A 22,719-nucleotide genomic window follows, 5' to 3' on the forward strand; every position below is an offset into this window, starting at 1 on the left:
GCGGCTGAACGGCCGCTGCTGTGTCCGACTTTGCACGTGTGTACCAACGCAGAGAGTGCCTTGAAGCTGCAGTGATCAGGACAGATTTAACAGTGACACGTTTCTTAATAGGAAGAACACAGTAAAGATTAAATTTTAAAACAGACATTTTTTCTTAGGTTAGGAAGGAACCTTCCTGTGTGGTGATTGGTAATGTGACTATCAAATACATGTGGTTGTGATTCTGATTTATTATTCAACCATTGCACATTAATTCCACATTTTCCTCTCCTCCTTGCAGACCACGATTCTGCTTCCTGCCTTTGTGAATTTGACTATCTAGGCACCTCATTTGAATTAGGCAGTATTTATCCTTTTTTGTCTGCTTCATTTGCATAGCATAATGTCTAAGGTTCATCCGTGTTATAGCACGTGTCAGAATTTTGTTTCTTTTTAAGGCTGAAGAATATGAGGGGGGACCCCCAAAGAACTGGAATCACCTTCTGGAGGGCGGGCCCTGGCAGCCCAGCTCCCCTGCTGGGCGCGTGCTCTGGGAACCATCAGTGTCAGCGACCAGCTGGCGCTGTTGTGAGAGGCTGCGCTGGGCTCCAGTGAATTTCTTGAAGGCTCTTTTGACGTGGTTGCCCACCTCATGAGTGATTCACAAGCCCACCTGCCCACACCATGCTGAGTGCTCAGCAGTTTCTGAAGAAAAGCAGCATGGCCCCCACGCCCCGCCCATTCACCTGATCTCGCCCCAAGTGACTTTTCTTTTGTTTCCATGGATGAAAAAAGTCCTCAGAGGGAAACAGTTTGCCCGTGTGGAAGAGGTGAAACAAAGTCAGAAGCACTAAACGGCATCAAAATCAGTGAGTTTAAAGATTGTTTGGAAGCGGAAAATTCTCAATAGGTGTATTGCATCAAAGGGAGAGTACTTGCAGGGACTGATTTAAACATGTAAGAATAGAATAGGCCACCGCCTCACAGGGCTGCCCGCACCTGCCGTGAGATTCCATGGGTCGGGCTGGACCGCAGCTCCAGGGGCACGGAGCCTTCCGGAGGCCCCGCCCCTTGCTCCCCGCTCGCGGCCGTCTCCTCGCGGGTCCGCCGCCACAAGCAGAAGCTCTGGCGACTGTCCCGGGGTGTGGGGGGTCTGTACCCTTAATCTCACACAGAATGGCTTTTCGTTTTCTTTATTTCTTTTAATTTTTGCCATTTGAACTGACTTCAAAATACACTGATAACTTTGTTTTTTAATTCGGGATTTATATGACTTTCATGTTGTCCTCTTTCCTCAGCGTCCTATCTCCCCAGCCAGGTCCTTTCCGTGTAAATCCATTCATTGCAACCCTCGGAACCTTCGTTACGGAAACAGAAAGGCAGAGGCGCACTGCGTTCCGGAAGCCATGTGATCTTCTTTTAAGAGCTTTATTACATGAGGCGCAGAGAGAGAGATACAGTAGGAAATGTTGTCCATGTCAAATACAGCATTAAGTTTTAAAGCTCTCCCTTAATGTGACTCTGAATAAAAGCTAAGGATATGTCACCAAAGTGCAATTAAAACAAATAGTTAACACTATCTGGAGACCTTGGTTATAGGTATGTAAAATCTAGAATGGAGAGGTATGGAGGGACTACCTGTCAGATCAGGAAGCTTATGAAAAATTAGGTCCAGCAGGCTGTAATCTTCGGCAAGTGTCTGGAATGCTTAGTTCTATGTTTCTGATTAAGGGCAGGGCAAGAGCGGACTAGCAGGGATTAAATTTGACATGTTTCTGCAGAACTTGGAAAGGCTAACCAAAACTTTTCAGCATGGCCGTTACCTTCCTTCTCTTGTGGAAGCAGATTTGAAAGAATATCAGTGTATATAAAGAGGATTCTCTTAAAAACCCTTTGATTCATTGTAGCTCATGACAATAATTGATCAAAATTCTAACATCCTTGAGCATGGCAGAGATTGTCTCAGCCTGGACAAAGTTTGAAGTCAAGCCTCTTAAAGGCAAATCGCACCGGCAAACGCAAAACCATGGAACATCTGGTATTAAGGAACGAAGCTCCTTAGTGAAACTTCTTATACAAATCTATTGTGAACTGTACCCATGATTTTTTATCCTCACCTGAGGACATGCTTATTGACATTAGAGAGGAGGAAGGAGGGAGGGAGAGAGGGAGAGAAACATCGATTGGTCGCCTCTTGTAAGCACCCCGACCAGGGACCAAATCCACAAACCAGGCATGTGCCCTGACTGGGAACTGAACCGACAGCCTTAGAGATAACCAGACGACCCTCCAGCCCACTGAGCCAGAGCTCTAACCTTAAACTTTAAAATGAGACTTCCTGTCAAGATGGCGGTGTAGGCAGACAAGGCTCGCTTCTTCACACAACCACATCAAAATTACAACTAAAATAGAGAACAACCATCACTCAGAATGGTCAGAAATTGAGTTGAATGGAAGTCTGACAACTATTGAATTAAGGAAACCACATCCATCCAGGCTGGTAGGAGGGACGGGTCCCATAGCCACGTGTGATAGATAAAAATCGGGAGGGAGACCTCGGGAGCAAGGAGCCCAGGCTCCCCAGCCCAGGGTTCCCGTGCCAGGAAGGTGAGTCCCCACACAGACTGGCCTGCTCAGACCCCCTCCCTCTGCGCTCCAGCACCGGGGCGGGGCGGGAAGGCACCAGCGGCCTGCGGGGGAGGCTGACGTGTGTGGCATCAGGGCGAGCAGAGGCCATGGTCCCTCTTCTAAACTACCCGCCTTCCCAGAGCCGGCAAGCTGATGTCACTGGAAAGAACAGGATTGATGTTAAATCAGTCTTCCAGTCTGTGTGTCCCTTGTTTTGGTCACGTCATGGCTCATCCCGGAGGTCTCTCTGCCGGGCGCGGTGTAGGCCTCAGCGCCGGTGCAGAGCCGTCTCAAACTGCCAGCTGTTCGGAAAGGGAAGCCGGCCGTGAGGAACAGGCAGCCCTCGAGGTTCGTGAGGAGTCAGTCTGTGAGTGAAACGAACGAGTCTCTGGAAGACAAGCAGGGTGTGATTCCACTTGCGAAGTGCTCAGAGGAGCCCCGATCAGAGCGAGAGACCGCAGCGCCCTGGCTGTGGGGGAGGGCTGGGGAGGGGGGATGAAGGGCTGGGGTCTGTGGGTGTGAAGTCCGAGCTTTCCGAGACGAAGGCTCTGGGGCGCTGGGCGGTGCTGGCAGCGCCGCGTCACGACGCGTTCAGTGCTGCGGGATTCCATGCGCAGCAGTGGTGAAGACGGCAGATTTCACGTGAGGCGCATTTTACCATGAGAAAAATTGGGAAAATAAAGCCTATCTGTAAAGGTAGACTTTTTTTTAAGTTTATTTTCTTTAAAACAACCACCATTCTGCCTGAAATTAACACTTGTAATTTTGCCTAACAATGTCTTTTTCCCCCCAAAGATACAAAGATTTTATTTATTTTTAGAGAGAGGGGAAGGGAGGAAGAGAGGGAGAGAAACATCGGTGTGTGGTTGCTTCTCACGCCGCCCACTGAGGACGTGACCCCGGCAGGTGCCCTGACTCGGAGTCCAACCGGCGACCCTTTGGTTCTCAGGCCGGTGTTCAGTCCACTGAGCCGCTCCAGCCAGGGCAAGACTTTCATACTGACGAGACTTGATAAAGATTACCTCCTTCCTGGGATACCTTGCCTTCAAATTTTGCTTAGTAGGTTGTATCCGTTTCTATGTAATGTTTGGTATTTTTATTTTTTGAAGGATCATTTTCATTACTTTTATGTACAGAGAACTCAACAGTGTGACTCAGCCTGGCAGCGCGTGGCCTCTGCGAGCCACCCTGGGGCGGCAGGCCCCGCCCGTTTGGTGTCTGTCATCGTGATTGGCCCGGAGGGCTGCCCCCCCCCCTTAGCCAGAGCTCTCTGGTCTCCCGAGTTAACCCGTGAGAGCCCAACGGTGGTGCCGGCCTCCCGGGGCTGGACGCCCACCGGCGTTGCCCTTGATGAAGCAGCGGGGAGCCCCCATTTCTACCCCGGGCCCGCCCTGTGGCACCGTGTCATGTGCCGGCCCGACCAGCGGGCCTCCTCTTCTCCCCCAGGCTGGTGGCAGTGCTAACCCCTGCCCGGGGGGCAGGCGAGGACTCCCCCTTTGCCAAGCAGCCCCTGGCCTCGTCCCGGGCCTGTCCTTGCGGGCCGGCGCGCAGCCACGTAGCTGCTTGGTGGTCCGAGGCCTGGGCGGGCGCTGGCAGGGACCGGCCTCTTGCCACCGAGGTCCGGTGTGGCGGGGCCCTTTTGAGAGCGGGTGCGGCCCCCCGGGGGCCGGGGTCCTGTCCAGGGCCAGAACCCTCGGGCCTTTTCCCAGGCGGGGTTTGCCGCCGCCTTGGCCCTCTGCGTCTCCGTGGCACCAGGGCCCGGCGCCCCCTCCTTCCCTTCGGCCTCGCGGGCGACGTGGTGGGGGCTCCTGCAGTGTGTTCGGGTTTTCGTGTGTGTCATTTCACCCAGGGCACGTGTGTAGGCAGAACAGGTACGTGAAGCGCCTGTTGAAGCGAATGCGCGTTATTCCCGGCATCGAGGGGCCCTTCATGTCGCACTTCAAAGAGAAACTGAGGAATTTTATATTTTCCACAAAAAAATATTCTCAGCTCAGAAGGAAAGTTTTTATGTGGCCTAAAGGAAAACTATTTTTGTCAACTTTAAGGTTGAAAACTAAGTGGATCTAAGATACAGAAATGTTTAACCTTTTGTTTTTCCAAGGTATTTTAAAGACTCACAGATGCTATAATAAGTTTATTGACCTAAACTAATACACTTATCTTTGGTTTTTGTTTTTGTTTTTTTTAACTTACTGACTTTTTTAGAGAGAGAAACATCGATGTGTTGTTCCATTCATTCACGCATTCGCTAGCTGATTCCTGTGCGCGCCCTGATCAAGGACTGAACCCGCAACCTTGCTGTAACCCACTGAGCTCGCCAGCCAGGGCAATAAGCTTATCTTCAAATTCAGAATTTTTTTGCTTTCCAAAATGAAAACATATAAGAAGCCTAATCTCTCTTTATGAAACTTGTCAGTGGTCGAAAACAATGATGTGAACTACTGGGAAAGTACCGAAAATGCATCTATAAATATATTTGGAATAGGAGGGGCAGGCAGTGTTGTATTTGGGTCCAGCGTTTCAGAAGAAACAATGAAGTTCTCCAAATATCTGAGGCAGAAGTTAGTAAACCGGCAGGCGTCCGGTCCGCCTTTCTCCCCCAGACTCCTGGCCTTGGGTCTCCACCCTGTGCCAGAGGCCCAGGGCTCCCCTTGCCTTTTACCGCCTGAGGGCGGTCACGGTTTCCTTCCGGGGAGGGCAGGAGTCTTCTGATGATAACAGGCTTTCTCTTGGGCCGAAGTTTGCATGAAGATGAGGGACCGTGAAGGTCAAAGCAAAAGATAGTGTCACGGGTCTGAGCCGACAGGTGTCCGCTTCTGTCACATCACAGACATTTCTGAGCGCGATCCTCCCCGGCCGCGTCCAGCGACGCACGCCGCAGGCACGAGGGGCTCTGCCCCCAGCTGGCCGGGTCCAGCCTCGCTTCTCCCGGCAGCGGTGGGGCTGGCCCGGGCCCCTGCCCCCTTTTCTAAGCCTCTCCCGGCCGCCAGCCTTCACAGTGTGTTGTAACTTTATGTTTTTGATTAATAGTTAAAGTGCTGCCCCGGCTTTAATGGCTTCTCTGTCCCTCTGTTGGTAATAACCTTTTCGTTGTTTTCAGGAGTTCAACAAGATGTAGCTTCACAGCCTCTGGATCGAGAAGTTTTATTAAAAGTAAAAACTGAAATTGAAGAAGAGCTAAAATCCCTGGACAAAGAAATTTCTGAAGGTCTCTTTATTCTTACTTTCCTAGTTAATTAGAAGATTGTTTGCTCCGATTTATTGTTGGTTTAATTTGATATTTTACAGTAGAGTATTCTCAGCATTGCCCGACTCGACTAGCATGGGGTTACAAGGGGAAACTAGTGGCCTCTCACCCTTCTTTCCGGGGGGACCTGCACCCACCCGAGGGCTCCCAGCAGTTCCCACGCGGCCTGTTCGGGGGCTGCGTGCTGGGCCGCAGCGTTCCGCTGGGGCCGTCTCCCCTCAGCGCAGCCGTGAGGACAGCGCTGAGGGGCAGAGTCGGCAGCCTGCCTTCAGGTGTGCGCCTGCCGTGCCGGCCTGCGGCTGCGATGTGAGAGCCACGCGCTTTCTGCTTTGCGTTCCATGGTGAGCTTTTAAAACAGTCACCATTTTACTAACTGTGGAATTCTATATATTCAATGACTGTTCCATTATTCCCTTAGTATTGAGAGGAATTTGGGTTGTTTCTTGTTTTGGTTTTGATAAATAAAGATGCATGGGACATCTTTTTTTTTTTTTTAAGATTTTATTTATTTTTAGAGACAAGAGAAGCGAGGGAGAGAAACATTGAAGTGCAAAAGATGCATCTTGGTTGCCTCTCGCGCACCCCAACCCAGGCCTGTGCCCTGCCTAGAAATTGAACTGAAAACCTTTTGGTTCCCAGGCCGGTGCTCAGTCCACTGAGTCATACCAGCCAGGGCAGATGCATAGGACACGTTGCCCAATGATTTCCTTTGTAGATTTACTTTTTTTTTTTTTAAAGAGATTATTTACTTTTAGAGAGAGGGGGAGGGAAGGAGAAAGAGGGGAAGAGACACATTGCTGTGCAAGAGAAGCATTGATCGTTTGCCTCTTGCACGCCCCAAATCGAGGACCTGGCCCACAACCCAGGTGTGGGTCCTGACCGGAATCAAACTGGCCACCTTTCGGTTTGCGGGAAGATGCCCAGCCTACTGAGCTACACCCGTAGCTTTGTTGAGATATATTTTACATGCAATAAAATCTGCCCATTCAGAGTGTACAAAGTGTTCAACCATCACCACAATTTAAATTTAGAATATTTCTTAAATTCCAAAAAGAAGCACTAGGCACATCAGCAGTCACTTCCCACACCCCACCCCCACCCCCAGCCCCAGCCCCAGCCCCACCTAATCTCTTCGGTCAGATCTGCATCGGCCTGTTAGGGGCAGGCAGGGCAGGCACGGAAATGGGGCCCTGCACTCTGTGGCCTTTGCGACTGCCTTGCCTGCGGCGCGGTTTCTCCGAGGGCCGTCCGAGCGGCCGCGTGGAGCAGCACGCCATCCCGGTCTCTGGTGCAGTGGTTCTCCATCATGGGGAGACGCCGCCTCTTGTTTCCCTCTCATCAGCTGAGGGGCAGTCAGTGGGCCCCACTTTTGGCTGTTATGTGTGATGCTGCTGTGGACATTCTTGCACAGTCTTTGTGTGGGTATGTATTGCCCAGTAACTTTTAACAAGAAAAATTATAAATCATGTTTATAATAATCAGTTCCCCATTCGTGGAGAAGAATAGGAGTAGAAATTTACAAGTAATCCAGAAAAAGTTCCAATTCTATTTTAAGCCTTCCTCCACTTCTGGCAGCAGTACTTACACTCATAAAATAGGCAAAAGAAAGAAAAAAGCAACAAAGTTTTCATTGCATTCACCTCCTTGAACCCCCATATTAACAAAGACTGGCCATTATATTGGCGCACCCAGACTTGCTCAGACAGGCAAACACTTGTGAAGTTGGCGGCCATTCGCATCTTTCTTGGAGGAAGCACTTTGTAAAGAATAGTGGACTTAACACTGGTAGAATTCACGGCCTTCCAGGAGCAAGCCTTCAATGAATGCAGACGTTCTTGGGAGCAGGTGCAGCTGCCTGCCCTCCTGGAGTCGGTGCCCTGAGCCCCGTGTGTCCCTGGGGCAGCGACTCCGCGCGGCTGCGGAGCCTGTGCGGGAAGCCCAGGAGGACTGGCTGGGATGCTTCCTCCACGTGCCACTCCTGTCCCCGTAACCCTTCAGGTTTAATGTGTACCCACGTGCAGGACTGTGGAGCCAGAAAGTGTGTTTGGAAAAGAAACCAGTGCCCTGGCTGGCGTGGCTCAGTGGATTGAGCACCAGCAGCCTGCAAACCGAAAGGTCACTGATGTGATCGATTCCCAGGCAGGGCACCTGCCAGGGTTGAGGGCCAGGTCCCTCGTAGGGGGGCGCAAGAGGCAACCACACACTGATGCTTCTCTCCGCTTCCTCCCTCCCCCTTTCTAAAATAAATCATAAAACATTTTTTTTTCATTTACTTATTTTAGAGAGAGGAAGTGGGGGGAGAGAGACACCGATTTGTTGTTCCCCGGCTCTCACACTCTCGGGTCGAGTCCCTTGTGCGCCCTGACCGGGGTCGCGCCCACAGCCGGGGCGCCGGGGGCGGCGCTGTGGCCCGCAGCTGCCCGGCCAAGGCCCGTTTGTCCACCTGACACGACATTGGTCTGTAGTAATGTACTGCATTGGTTTGTGTATCTTGACATCTCAGTTTAGTCTTTTTCTTCTCTTAAAACTAAGATTTTCCAGAAAACGTTTCCTTTAAAACTCTAAATTTAGGACCAAAGATTAACAGTCCGTAGTGACCCTCCGGCCCTTCAGAGGGCGGGGCGGGGCGGGGCGGGCAGCGCGCTCCAGCGGCGGGGTCCCCTCCCCCCACCCCCGGGGGCTGCTCTGCGCTAAACCCGCTGCCTCCGCCCTGTGTCCAGCCTTCCCCAGCACAGGCTTCGACCGGCACACTTCGCCCGTGTTCAGCCCCGCCCACCCGGAGAGCTCCGTGGAGGACTGCTTGGCGCGCCTGGGGGAGCGCGCGGCCCGCGAGCTGCAGGAGCCCCTGCGGGCGGCGCTGGAGACGCTGCTCCGCCGGTGAGTGACCCCGGCCCGCGCGGCCCGCCTGCGCGCGGCTGCGCTCCGCGCCCACCGCCTCGCTTCTCTCAGCCCTTCCTTTTCTCCGCTGCTTCTCCTTTGCTTCCCCAGAGCATCTGTGTGTGTGTTATGAGTGGCAGCTTTCGCACCAGAGAAGCGGTTTAACCCTCCCCCTGGATTCGAGTTGCTTCCTGTTGAGCTGTGAGCGGCCGTCGCTCTGTCCCGCCCGCAGCCGACACAGAGATGGGGGCCGGGCTGTGGGCCTGGGAGCGGGGCTCACGCTCCGTGTTCCCGGCGCCCCGAATGGGGTGGGCTGCGGGGGTGCGCATCTGCCCGTGGAAGTCCTGCCGCTTCCTGGGGTGGGAGCCCCCGCGCGGTGGCTCCGGCTGTCAGAGCTGCGGCAGGGCGCTCACGGAGGAAGGGGCTGAAAGAGCCAAGTCACTTACTATGAGCCGTAAGAATCCATTTCCCCCAATTCTTGGCTCAGAATCACTGTGGAATGGGCATGAGTTAGGAAAAACATTTGTTTTAATGAAGATTAACAACTATCTAAAATAGGATGACGACTGTCTTTCGCTAAAAGGGCCAAAATTCAGAAGCTAAGTTGCCCTTGCAGTCGGGTTCTTCCTTGATTTGCGTAGGAAAAGCCATACGTTACCGTTTACTAGAAGGAAGCACCGTGGGTTTAAGGCGAGTTCAGCTTGTTCCCGCGTGTCCTGGCGACACACGCAAACGCGAGGCCCCCGCCTGCCGGGGGGGAGTGGGGGGACCCCGCGCGTGGGGCTCTCGCCCTTCTGCGCACACGGCGCAGGGCGAACGTGGAGATGAGGGCGGTGGGCGGGCGTCGGGAAGTGCAACCGCTCAGAAGCCTAGGGGCGGGGCGGGCCTGGCGGGGGACCTGGGCGCAGAGGGCTCGCTGCTCTTAAACTGGGGGGGCGGGGCGAAGGGGGCAGGGGGAGCGGGGCGGGGTGGGGGGCGCGGGGCGGGCCTTCCGCGGATGCTCCCTGTTGATGTGTCACAAGCTGAAGGCAGTTTGTCTGCCCGAACAAACCCTGTGAAAGCTACTGGGACTGGGAATAAAATAACTGAGATGTGCAAGACAAAAAAAGTCTGTTTCCAATTTTGATACAAACGATCTCAATTTATCCATCTGATAATTTTAACTTTACTAGGATATCACAGGCTCTCTGAAGAACAATATTATATAGTTTTTTTAAAAGTATTATTTTTGGAGTCCTTTTTATAACGTACCAGAAAAATTGATGTCTTCCCACTGCCAAGTAAGTGATATTTTAAAAAATCTTGTCTTTGCCCAGGCTGATGTGGCTGAGTGGATTGAGTGCCGGCCTGTGATCCAAAGGGTCACTGGTTCGATTCCCAGTCAGGGCACGAGCCTGGGTTGCAGGTCAGGTCCCCAGCAGGGGGCGTGTGAGAGGCAACCACACGTTGATGTTTCTTTCTCCCTCCCGTCCCCTCTCTCTAAAAATAAATAAATAAAATCTTATAAAAAAATACCCTTGGGGCATACCCGTAGACCTTGCCTGACTGTGCTCATGGCCAGGCAGGGGGGACAGTGTATGCAAGAGTAATGTGGAGTTTGTGCCAGCTCTAGCCATCTTATTCGATGGCTGGATAAGTTGCATTACTTCAACATTCTTAAAAAAAAAAAAAAAAAAATACCCTTGTATTTGACGAATATTCAGTTTGTTTTTTCTTAAAACCCTGATTACAGATACAATTATTTTTGAAATTGGTATGTCTGGTTGTATATCAATGATAGACCCCTGAATACATTTTTTTTCAGAATTATTTTTCTTTTTTAGTATTGCATTTATTCTCAGTATTTTTTTTCTACTCAAAGATAAATATTTGTACTGTTAAGACACATGTTAAGCCCTGGCTGGTGTCGCTTAGTGGACTGAGTGCCAGCCTGTGAACCAAAGCGTTGCCAGTTTGAGTCCCAGTCAGGGCACAGGCCTGGGTTGCGGGCCAGGTCTCTGGTTGGGGGGGCGCATGAGAGTCAACCACACGTTGATGTTTCTCTCCCTCTCTTTCTCATTCCCTTCCCCGCTCTCTAAAAATAAGCAAATAAAATCTTTTTTTTAAAAAAAAAGACACGTTACGATGTCCTATTTACAGAATCTAAAGGATAGCAAATGGCAAATAGTAAAGCACATTTTCAGTTTTTAAGGAATAGCGAACCCTGTTTAGCAGTCAAGAAGAAATGCTCTGTTAGACTTTAGCCAATTTTGAAGAAAATAATTGTGATTATCAGAAATATACTTTTGAATGTCATTACTGCTATTATTAGTACCTTGAAAATAACTATCTGATGATGAACCGTAATTACCCTTTGGGTTTGTGGCAGCATCTTTTAAGGTGGAAATGACCACCTTCCCCAGTTTTGTTCTGGGAATTTAATCCCCACCTCTTCCTGTAGGAGGAGCCTTTTCAAAACTTTCCTGCTACCCCCCCACCCCTTTTTCTTTTTCTTCGTTTTTAAAATGTATTTTTTTTTTTTTTAGACAGAGGGAAAGGGAAGGAGAACATGAGGGAGAGAAACATCGACTGGCTCTCTTGTACCCACCCTGACCAGGAGCTGAACCCACAGCCCAGGCCTGTGTCCTCACTGGGAATTGAACCTGCGACCTCTTGCTTTATAGGGCGACGCGCCAGCCCCCTAGGCACACCAGCCAGGGCTTCCCTTTTCCTTCGCTCTGTTTCACATAGCTAGCTCATCAGATAGGTCTTATTTTTCGGCTACTTCCTTTTCTGTGTATTAGATTTCCTTTGAATGTTTTAATCTGCTGGATTGTTTATTTGCATATATGTGTGTACATACAATGTTTCAAGTCCTTTCATTCTGAAGGAAGCTAAAGTACTCTAGCCTGATAGGCAAACTACCAGCAGGGCCCACCGGCTGCACCAGCAGCAAACGGCCCAGGAAAGGGAGTGAAGGGGCTGAGTCATCTGGGCCGGCACCTCCCGAGGCCTGCTGACGTTCGGCTGCCACCGGCGCCACGCCTGCTGACGTTCGGCTGCCACCGACGCGTAGTGTTTAGTCCAAGGCTTCTAACGAACACTGAGCTTGCTTTGTTGAGGATATGGTATCAGGAATGTATCATACTATCAAAAAGGTCATCCCTGGTATCTTAACATCGCTGTAGTATTGATTTTATTTTGATTTGTATAAAAGGATACCTGCGTCATCAGAACATTTTTTTAATACTAGATTTACTTTTTTAAAAAAATTCGTTGATTTTAGAGAGAGAGGGAGGGGAGAGAGAGAAACATCAGTTTGTTCTTCTGCTCATTTATGCACTCCTTGGTTGATCCCTGTATGTGCCCTGGCTGGGGATCCAGCCCACAACCTTGGCACATTGGGACGACGCTCTAACCCACCGAGCAGCCCGGCCAGGGCTCCAGAACCTTTCTCCAGAAATATCTAAACAAGCACCGTCCGAGAGCTACAGTGTGGGTTGCATATATGTAAGTAAAAAATTGTTAGCAGCCACATAAAAAATTAGATTAAATTATGATTTTTAATAATATATTTTACTTAACATATTCAAAATTCAGTTTTAACATATGCTCAAAGTAACAGCTTATTAATGAGACACCTGACATTGTTTTTCTCTGGCGGAGCCTTGGCGATCTGGCAGGCGCAGCGCGCTCTCTGCGCTTCACGAGCCCCCCGCAGGTGCACTTCAGCCACGGCGGCATCTGGGCGTAACCAGGGCAGGGCCAGCGTCCGCGGTCCACTCGGCGGCGCCCCTGGTTGGGATAGATCCCCACGTTGCTCCGTGCCAGCTCTGTGGGTTTGGGATAATCTCTTAGCTTTCCTGAGCTTCAGTTTCCTAGTATTTAAAATGGTGATCTGAAATATAAATGTATGAAAATGTAAGCCCTAACAACAGGCTACTGATAACAACTGGTCACTGTTACCAGTCGCCTGTGTTCGCAGGCTGAAGAGATCACAGACCAGAGTGGTCAGAGCAGAAGACACCCTCGGATGGACTTTAAAAGGAGACTGCTCTCCTTTTTATATGCATGCTGGTCTGTCTGCAAAAAAGGGGAAGAAAATTTTATTAAATCTATTCCTTGAGCTATTGATGCCTTCGTATGTTGCTTGTTAATACTTGTAAAAGTAAGGCATTTTTATTGTTAATTTGCACAAGAAACCAAGACTTAGAACATGTGGCGCTTGGGGCCCCCCAGTAAACCACTGAGTGACGTTGCCGTCACTGACCGGCTGAGCCCCGGCAGGGCGGGGCGCCCAAGGCCACGGTCCGGGGGCTTGTCTCTGCCCTCCAGGGCATTGGTCAGGAGACACCACGTTAAAAATAGCCCCCACCCGCTAGCCTTGCTCATGCCACCTTCCATGCTCAGTTTGAAAAGTCTTCCAGTGACATGGCTCTTCAATTTCTAAGTATTTTAGGGTTTTTGCCTTTAAAAAATTAAAATTGTGCTTTTAATTTTAAGATAATTTTATCATTTGATCCTATGTGAATAATCCAAGTGTTTATCTACAACATAGAATCCCAGTTGGATAAGTTTCAAGCAGTTATAAACGTTTGTTATTTATTATTACTTGTTACGTTAGCTGCCTGCCGGCCTGTAGAGAATGCGTGAAGGGAACCGCGCACCGTCTCCTACACACAGTGTGGTGGGCAGCCTTGGTTGCTTTCCCCAGAAGTTCGCACAGCGTTCGAGGGGTGACTGTGTGTTCATTCGTCTGGAAATGTGGGATTTTCCTCCCGAGTGACTCTGACTTTTGAACTGACCCCGCAGGCCAGTGACGTACCAGACGTACCAGGAGTGCGCGCTGGAGACCGTGGGGCAGGCCGGCGGCTGGAACAAGGTACCGGTCACCTTCTCCTATGGGGCGTCCGTGTGCCCACGGCGCAGGGCAGGGGCTGCCGGCGGCCCCCGGGGGAGGACTCAGCGCGCTCCTGACGCGGAAATCCCACCATGTGAAGTGGGGGTTTTTGATTGAAGTAGCTTTTAGGTTAACGCTGCAAGGTCCTGCCCATCCCCAAAATGTGTGTGTCCTGCTGTAAGCCACGCGTCTCCTGCGTGCCCCGGACCCCCCCAGGCGCTTCCTTCCCCACGAGGCACCCTCCCTGCCCGCCCACCCTCCGCCCTCTGCCCTCCGCCCTGGGTTTGCCTTCCACGTGTCCATGGAAGTTCGGTCATGTCGTGTGTAACTTCAGCCCCTTTTCACATGTGGGCTCCTCTCCCCCCTTTCTCTCTCCGACTCACTCGCATGCTGTCTGTCCCCTGGGCCTGTGGACCGTGCCGTCAAGGCGCCGTGTCCCCGACTCCAACGCGGCGACTTGTTTCCACAGGTAGGGGGTCCGTGGCCCGGGCGCGTCGGGCTTACCGTTGGTGGCAGCCTTGCTGCTGCCCCGTGTTGCCACCCGCGTTGCCCTGGGTGGCGGCAGCGCCCGGTGTCCACCTCTGTCTGGGGTTTCGTTTGGCAGCAGGTGGGCCGGAGATGTCAAGCCCGATGGAAGGAGTCTGCAGACAAAGGTTTTACTAGAGTTGCTGAGGCGCGGATTGTTCAGTTGTTGATGTGGGGCCAAACCGCCACCCCACCTCTCTTCCCCTGGGAGGCCCCGGGAGCTGTTTGGTGCACCTTCGCCCAGACTGGCTCGCGTAGTTGTCAGCCGGGGGTGGGGGGTGTTAGCAGAGTCCGGCTGCTGGAAGGAGAGGCAGTGGTATTTCGTGGTCAGAGATACCTTAGGATTGTGTCACAAAAGTGACTGAAGAAGAAAAGACCCGCATGTGCTGTGGGGGTGGCCGCCCTCCGGTGCCGCAGAGAGGAGTTCGAAGGGGAAGGGGCAGGGCTTGCTCTGCAGCCCTCGAGAGACGAGGACAGTAGGGCCTCCTAGGCATGGACGCGTGGGAATCCAGTTTTATTCCAGCACTTTTTTAATCCTGTGGGAGGGGAGCTCAGAAATGTGTCAGGTGTGCAGCTGGGATCAGTCGTGTGCAGAGCCCGCTCCCCGCGGGCGGGGCTCGGTCACGGGAAGAACCCGTGAAGCGGCGGCCGGAGCTGTGCTGGCGAGGCAGCGGCCTGGGGGTTGCACCCGGGGTTGCGCTGGGCCCGCCCCTGCCCTGCAGGCCGGGGAGGGAGGCGCAGGGGGTCAGCGAGGGGCCGCCCTGCCCAGAACTTCGGCCCAGAGACTGAGAGGGAGCGGGACTAGGGACTAAAACTGAGGCAGCAGTGAAGGAGTTAGAGCCGTGTCTCCAGGGGGCTGCTCTTCGGGGAGAAGGAGGGGCATACGGCCATGAGGCACCTGCAGCTTACTTCCCTGGGCAGTGATGGAGCTCGCGCAGGAAGCCCTTTAGAGGGCCGCATGTGCGCAGCCAGGCGCGGTCCCTCCCGGCCTTTGTTGGCTGTGAGGGGATGTGTCAGTCCCCAGGCCGCTGTCGCTGCTCCTGCCGAGTCGGGGTGCGGGGCTGGACGAGCAAGACGTGGCTTTGTTTTAACAGTGTGGCAGGTGTTTCAATCATGGAAAACCCTAATGCTTTCTTCCTTGTAGCCCTAGGCCCTCCGCAGTGTCAGGAAGAGGCTGTCAGCGCGCCCTGGGCTGGGGTTATTTTAGGGCGTCCGCCCCCCAGGGCCGCTTCTCCTTCGACGCCGAAGAGTATCGGCGTGAATGCGAACTTGCTGTCGCTTCTGCTTGTCTTCTGCAGGAGTATTTTGCAGTTTTTCACTTATTACTTTGGCAATTCAGTAGCAAGAAATTGGAATTGGTTTAATTTCCTTTTGCATTTCTTTTCCAGTCATTTGTATACTTCTTGATGTTTTAGAAAAAAAGAGGTTGCATGCAGATGGTTAACTGAAAATGCTTAGGGCTTTTTTTTTTCAGTAGACCATTTAGGGGGAAGGCAGGGAACTATGATTAGTTTCTGTCATAAACTTTGATGATGTTAAAATACTGAGCCATGAGGTTATTAGGGATGATGATAATGCCTCCCTTGGTTTTGGTGACTTTTATAAGGTAGCTCAACATTTTGACAGTTCTCATTTTCAGATATATAGGGATTGGCAAAAGTAGGTTTACATTAATAATGCAATAACTAATAAACAGCAACACAAGCATAAAACTGTTTTGCGTGCCCTCGACTGTAACCTGCTCTTTCCCACCCCAGAACGGCAGGCGCGTGGCGTACAGTGCACAAAGCACAGGCAGCGAGCGGCGCCGCGGCCAACGCCGTCCGCCTGCCGCCAGCGGCCCGGGCCCCCTGGGCGCGCGCTCCCGCGGTTGCCTGTGTCGGGGCGTTTCCCCGAGACACTGTGGGATTGTGCAGACACCTGTGTTTGTTTTGTGTCTTTTACACAAAAGCCACGATTATCGTACACACTCTCCAGGATCTTGCTTTTCTCGCCGACGGTGAGTGTGGGCGGCTGGGCGCGGAACAGGCTGACGGGCCGCGCGGCGGTGCGGCGGCCTCCGCGCTTCCTCTGCGCCCGTGGAGCGGCGCGCGCAGCGGTTTCTCTGCGCTAATTCTCTCTGGCCCCCAAGGCAGTGGCCCCACCGCTGTCATCTCCTGGCCCGTGAGCCGACTCCACAGGGCCCGCAGCATGCCGAAAATGCATGTTTTTGCTAATCTCACAAAAAATAGTCCCGATTTGGATCCGTGCGCACCGGACGGCGCTCGTCGTACTGGCTGCTGCCGTTTTCCCGTGTGACGGTCTGACGGGAAGGGGCCGCACCCTGCGGCCCGGTGCTGCCAGTTTCAAACGGGCTTGTGGCGCAGGGGCGGAAATCGCTGCCCTCAGGCCCGAAGCCGCCGGCCGTTGTTCGCGGCAGGGGCCGCTGTTCCAGTTCCCTTGCTGCAATGAAAGCGGGACTCCCTCGCGACGCGTCTGTGCTGCCGTCCCGCAGTCGGACGCTGGGGGTCGGGCCGCGAAGCCTCGTCTCTGCTCTCACTCTCTCCTCTTTGCGTTGAAGGTCCTGGCGCCCCTGGTGTTGCTGCAGCGCCTGCTGCTGGAGCTGACGCGCCGCGGCCAGGAGCCCCTGCGCACGCTGCTGCGGCTCGGGGTCACCTACCTGGAGGACCACGCGGCCGAGTTCATCGTCCGGCAGGGCGGCTGGGTACGCGCTGCGGCCTTTGCGGCCTTCCCTTTAAAAATATTAAGTATAGATTTAATATCGTGAATATTATCATTTAACGTTACCTAATACGGGTTGCATGACGACCCATGGGGAGGCTGTTCTACAGTTTCAGTTAAACTGCTCAGATTTCACACGTCGTAAGCGGATGTGTGGCGTTTTTAAGCCGTTCTAATCATGTGTCCCAGCCCCCGTCAAGCTGGTTGAACGTCTGCTAAACTCAGGTTCCCGGGAGGCAGCCAAGCCCGTGTGTGTCCCCACCTTGTTTTCTGCGAAGTCACGGTCGGCGTGAAACAGTCACGCAGGGCGCCCGCCCTCCGGGAGCGCCCGGCCCGGGTCTGGCGTGTGGCGGGGCCGCCTCTGGAGGACGCGCCTTCAGTCCCGTGGTGTCTCGGGGAAGAGATGCGAGAGGAGGGGGAAGTGTAATTGCCTGGCAAGGGTGTTATTTCAAGCTGCTTTTTTACTTTTTAAATTTTTTCTGTCTAGATGGTATTTTATTTTATTTTTTTACTTCTACTAGCATTTATTTTTATCCTGAATTTGCTCCTGGGCACCAAGTTTTTGTTTCTTCGTTTTCTTCTGGGATACCTTTTTCTTCTGTGCAGCCCCCCACTCTGGTTCGGGAACCACCTGCCCTTCCTCGGCAGGCGTCGCCTGGACAGGGACAGGGCTCCCCGAGGGCTGCGCCGCGTCCCTGCCCCGGAGCCTGTCCGCCAGGTGCTTGGTGGCCAGAGGGCCCGCACCTGCGCCCTGCCGCACAGCCTTCTCCTCCGCGCTTCTAAGCACGTGCAGCAAAAATTCAGCACGGTGCCTGGGCCACCGTCCCTGCTTCCTGCCCCGTGTTCGCACAGGGCGCACCTGCCCGCTCCCCGACCGCCAACAGCAGAAGGGCACGCGTGGCTTCTGTAAAGCAACACCGTTAGGTGCTTGGCGTCTTTTGAGCACGCACAGCCGTGGTGGCCCAGGCAGGTTCAGGAGTGTGGTGGGGTGAACGCACAGGTCGAACCTCTCAATGTGCGTGATTTTGTGGCGCAACCTCTGAGAATGAATTGCCGAGTCAGTTTCAGAGGGCGCATTGGGCTGCTCACGGGAAGAGAGCAGACGGCACTTAGAGTGGCTCTGTCCCCTGCTCACGCCTCCAGAAATAGTAGCGACCAAAGCGAAACGGTGACGACAGAGACAGCAATGGGAACGGCCCCATTTGCTGCCTGCTTGCCGTGCACAAGGCGCGAGCCGAGCACTTGGAGCACCACATCCAGTTCTGTGGCAGTTTTCCCACGTGACCGGTCCTGTTTCCTTTATGAAGGAATTGGAGCGTACAGACAGTTAAGCAGGACGTCTGGGCCGCAGAGCCGTGCCGGGGGCACGGGGCTCAAGCCGACACTTCTCGCTGCCACGCGGCTCGCCTCTCCGCCTGCGTTCATTCTGGACGACGCGATGCCTGGCAGGACCTCTTCCTGAGACTGGAAGGGGGCACTCGGAAGTTGACGTTAAGGCCCCGTGATTTGCTTGGCTGTATTCCTCGCTTCCGTTTTGTGGGGCGGTTAGGGGGACTCCTGATTTAGACCCTTGGTGTGCACAGAAAGCTGCTGGTCTTGACTGAAGAGTGGAATTAGTCTACGTTGCACATCCTCGCCGCCCCCCCTGCAGCACGCACGAGTGCCACCCCGACGTCCTGGAACGCTCGCTGTAGAGCCCCAGCGCGATGCTCCGGCGGCTCTCTTCCTGTCTTTCTGGACACGCCCGACCTCTGGGCTCCCCAGGCACCCTGTGCACGCACCTGCCTGACACCTGGCCACACAGAAGTTCACGACTCACATGCCGGTCTTCCCATCTAGACGCTGAATTTTTTTTTTCAAGATTTTATTTTGAGAGGGGAAAGGAGGGAGAGAGAGGGAGAGGCACATCGATGTGCGGTAGCATTTCGTGCATCCCCTGCTGGGGACCCGGCCTGCAACCCAGGCCTGTACCCTACACTGGGAATTGAATCAGCGACCCTTTAGTTTACAGGCCAGCATTCAATCCACTGAGCCACACCAGCCAGGGCTAGACGCTGAATTTTTTAGGAACAAGAATCACGTCTTGTTTGTTCTTACGACTCTGGTGCCTAACGCCGCTCGTCCAAGGCCATAGGCACACAGTGGGTCCTGTTAAACTAGACAGTTAAATGTGGAAATGAAAACCAACACTGCTTGCTTTACAAGAGCCCCGCGTTCTGGTGCCTGGCGTTCTGCCGCAGCCACAGAGCAGTGGCAAGGCGGGTGGTGGCCGCTGTGTAGCACAGACGCCGCGGACTAGCCGCCTCCCTGCTCCCTGGTGAGGGAGGTGCATGTTGCCGGGCTGCACCGCCATCCTCCCCGGCCCTGCCTGGACTGCACGTCCTGTTCTCCTCCACGTGCCCTGCACCCGGGGTAACCGGGGCTGCTTCCCGCTCCCCTTTTCCCCTTCTGTGCTTCTGCTGGCGCTGCATCTTCTGTGTGGCTTTCACCGTGAACGCTTCCCTGGCCTGCAGATGCCGGGAGGATGCACATACTGGTTCCCCCACGGCACTTTCCATCGCCTCCCTGCCCCCTCCAGCCTGCACCAAAAAGTCATTTCTCCATCTGAACCCTTTGTTTTTTTGACGTTTTTAAAATTTACTTTTAGAGAAAGGGGAAGGGAGGGAGAAGGAAACATCAGTGTCTGAGAGATACATCGATTGGCTGCCTCTCGTGTGCCCCCTCCTGGGGACCTGGCCTGCAGCCCAGGCCTGTGCCCTGACTGGGGACTGAACCTGCAGCCTTCTCTGTGCAGGCCGCGCGCGGTCCCCTGAGCCGCACCAGCCAGGCTCCACTGGACTCTTCCTGGTGCTCCAGGGCATGGTGGTGTTTTTGTGCTGCACTTAGTCGTCACATCCTTGAGAGCAAGTTTCTAGCCTTGTTTTCTCTGCTAGTTCACATTATTTGTTGTATTGAATATATATAAATTTAATTAAATGTGAAATAACTTTTTTAGCTTCAAGGAAACTAGTTAGAGGACCATCTCTTAAAAAATTTTTCCTCTTCATTGATCTACAAGTAATGCATTTAATCCAGAAAGTACCGTATGTTTAAACGATGTATCGTGTTTGTTCCTGGCACTTCAGTTCAGGAAGGAATTTTTGCTCCAGATTTATGTTTAAATGGTGTTCACCCTTCCTTGTGTTGACTCTCCTGCTCCTTTTCCAGGGCACTGTCTTTAGCCTTGACTCGGAGGAGGAGGAGGACCCGGGGGTCATCGCCGAGGACAGCAACGACATTTACATCCTGCCTAGCGACAACTCTGGGCAGGCCAGCCCCCCGGAGTCTCCCACGGTGACCGCCTCCTGGCAGGCGGAGAGCCTGCCCGTGTCCCTGTCCGCCAGCCAGAGCTGGCACACCGAGAGCCTCCCGGTGTCCCTGGGGCCCGAGTCCTGGCAGCAGATTGCCGTGGACCCGGAAGAAGTGAAAAGCTTAGACAGCAACGGGGCTGGAGAGAAGAGCGAGAACAACTCCTCCAACTCGGACATCGTGCACGTGGAGAAGGAAGAGCTGCCCGAGGGGGCGGGGGAGGCTGCCGCGGCGCCTCTGGTCTCGTCAACCAGGGGGCTGCTAGAGGCGTTCCCGGAAGCCCCGGCCCCCTCGCCTCTGCGGATCCCTGCCACCTCCTCGCTGCAGATGCGGGACCCCGACACAGAGGCAACTGCCGCCGGGAAGGTCAGCCTGGCGCCCTCCTCGGCCGCAGAACCTGGTGACGCAGAGGAGCAGGCAGTCCCCGCGCTGGAGCCCACGGGCACGCTGCGGAGTGAGGGGGCGGAAGCAGGGAGAGGGCGTCTCCTGGCCGGGCTGTCCCCGGCGGGCGAGGAGAGGGCCCTGCCGCCTGCCAGGGGCACGGCCACACTGCTGTTCGGAGGGGCTGCCGCTGTCGCCGCCCTGGTGGTGGCGGTCGGAGTGGCACTGGCTCTGAGGAAGAAATAGCCTGTCTCTCAGGAGGGAGGGACAGCGAGGTCGCTAGGTTTCATCTGTGCTGACTGACTCAGCTGCCAACAGCTGCCTGCATGGCCACAGAGCACGCGCGAGTCCCCGGGGCGGGAGGGGGCGGCTCTCAGGGGCTCCGGGTGACTCTCGGTCCCTAGGGCCATGGCTCAGGCTCGACTCCGGGGCTCAGGAGCAAAGTCCTCCGCTGGGCACGGGTTCCCGAACCTCTGCACCGCGGTGTCTCGATCACCCTTCACTGTGGGAAGCTGTCCTGTGCGGTGCAGGATGTGGACCAGCATCCCTGGCCTGCACCTGCCACATGCCTAGCTCCCCGCCCCCAGTCGCGACAGCCCAGAGTCCCTCTGGGCATTGCAAGTGTCCCCTGGGGGTGAAGCTGCTGTCCCTGCGGAGCCACTGTGTGTGGGGGGGTGAAGTTAGGAGCCTTGGGGTGGAGGGCCCCTCAGCCACGGGTGGCCCTGCCCCCCGACGCCCTCGCTCCAGACGCCCCACGCCCTCCTGCAGCCCTCCTCTCCTGGCTCCTTCCTGGCCCTCCTCTCGGTCCCGTTGCGTGAGGGGCTCTGCCCTGTGACCCAGCTGCCTCTCGGGTTGCCCCAGGTTCCCTCTGAGACCTGTGGAGCGAGCCCACTCCGTTCCCATCGCGCCCGACGCTTCTCACAGCTTCACCCGGTGGAGGCACTGCCCGTGGCCGCCTTCAAGGAGAGGGAGCCGTGGGGCCCCAAGCCCGGGCCGCAGGCTCACGGGCCTGCCGCCTGGAGGGGCAGGCGGCTTCCGTGCAGATGGCCCCGCAGGTGTGGCCTGAGTGAACGCAGGGCTGCGTCTGGGGCCGGGCCCCAGGCTCCGCCTCCTTCCCGGTTGGCCAGCGGGCTCCTTGCGGGCTCCTTGCGGTCCGTACCGGCCCCCTGAGTCATACGTAATTCTTACTAATAAAGACAGAAAGTCTCCTAAAGGCCATTGAACTAAAAAGTACGAAAGAGAAGCTTGACTTTTTTGGTTACCCCAAGATTCTAGTTTTACTTCTTCGCTGAACCCTACACAGCCCAGCGCCGGAGCGAGGGGCCCGCGGGTCCGAAGCGGCAGGTGCCCGAGCGGACTGCGCAGTCTTCCTTCTGCCAGCCCCTCCATCGCTCGGTGGGGGCTGTGTCTCCCTGTGCCCGTGGGTCTTGGTGTCGTGGTGTGGACACAGTCGCCTGACCCCGGTTACCTCGGATCTATCTCAGCAAGTGGGACATGTTACTTTTTAGATCCTGAAATTTGTGATAAAATTACCTATCCTGACCGCCAAAACTTGATGTTTTAAATGTGCTTCTTTTCTTAAATTTATTTTTAAAAATTAAGCCTCCCTAAAGCAATACTGTTTAAAAGTTGGCCAAGTCCTGGCTGTGAGGCCCAGTGGACTGAGCGCTGACCTGAGAACCAAAGGGTCACCTGTTCGATTCCCAGTCAGGACACCTGCCTGGGTTGCAGGCCAGGTCCCCAGCAGGGGGCGAGGGAGAGGCAACTGGCAGATGTTTTTCTTGCACATCAGTTTTTTTTCCCTCCCTCTCCTCCCTTCCCCCTCTAAATTTTTAAGAAAATGGTCAAGAGACGTTGAGAAGTCCGCACACCAGCCCCGCTCCCCCACAGCGTTTCCACGCTCAGTGTCAGCGCTGGGGGGGGCCTGGTGTCCTCTGGGGCCTCAGGGATGAGCAGGCTGGTGCATTGCCTTGCTTTGGGTTCCTCTCCCCCTATTATAAAAAAACATTTTTCTTACATGGTTTCCACCTCCTCGCTTCTCGCCCTCCTTTCTTTGGGGGCTGGCAGGGGAGGCCTTTCTACTTTGCGCCCCCGCCCGCCGACTTACGTAACTAGATCTGGGACAAAGGGACAG

General features: G+C 54.2%; 1 protein-coding gene and 1 non-coding gene across 3 annotated transcripts in view; both read left to right on the forward strand.

Annotated features, from left to right (window-relative positions):
- The window catches only part of BCL2L13 (BCL2 like 13), a 32,604-nt gene extending 10,789 nt beyond the window's left edge, over positions 1-21,815 (forward strand). The window contains exons 3-7 of one of the 2 annotated variants that reach the window (XM_054586586.1): positions 5,707-5,815; positions 8,575-8,731; positions 13,523-13,592; positions 16,696-16,839; positions 20,064-21,815. In XM_054586586.1, coding sequence (XP_054442561.1) covers positions 5,707-5,815; positions 8,575-8,731; positions 13,523-13,592; positions 16,696-16,839; positions 20,064-20,831 — 1,248 coding nt within the window. In that variant the 3' untranslated portion in view covers positions 20,832-21,815. The remainder of the gene's footprint in view (positions 1-5,706; positions 5,816-8,574; positions 8,732-13,522; positions 13,593-16,695; positions 16,840-20,063) is intronic. The other variant, XM_054586585.1, reaches the window with a different exon arrangement.
- On the forward strand, positions 10,252-10,387 carry LOC129081190 (small nucleolar RNA SNORA58). The gene has a single exon (XR_008530263.1). It is a non-coding gene; the product is annotated as a small nucleolar RNA SNORA58 (small nucleolar RNA).
- Positions 21,816-22,719: the final 904 nt, after the last annotated feature.

The sequence above is a fragment of the Pteronotus mesoamericanus genome, unplaced genomic scaffold (genome assembly GCF_021234165.1).
Source record: "Pteronotus mesoamericanus isolate MK-2021 breed Mesoamerican mustached bat unplaced genomic scaffold, CSHL_Meso_final contig_94, whole genome shotgun sequence".
In the NCBI taxonomy this organism is placed as follows: Eukaryota; Metazoa; Chordata; class Mammalia; order Chiroptera; family Mormoopidae; genus Pteronotus; species Pteronotus mesoamericanus.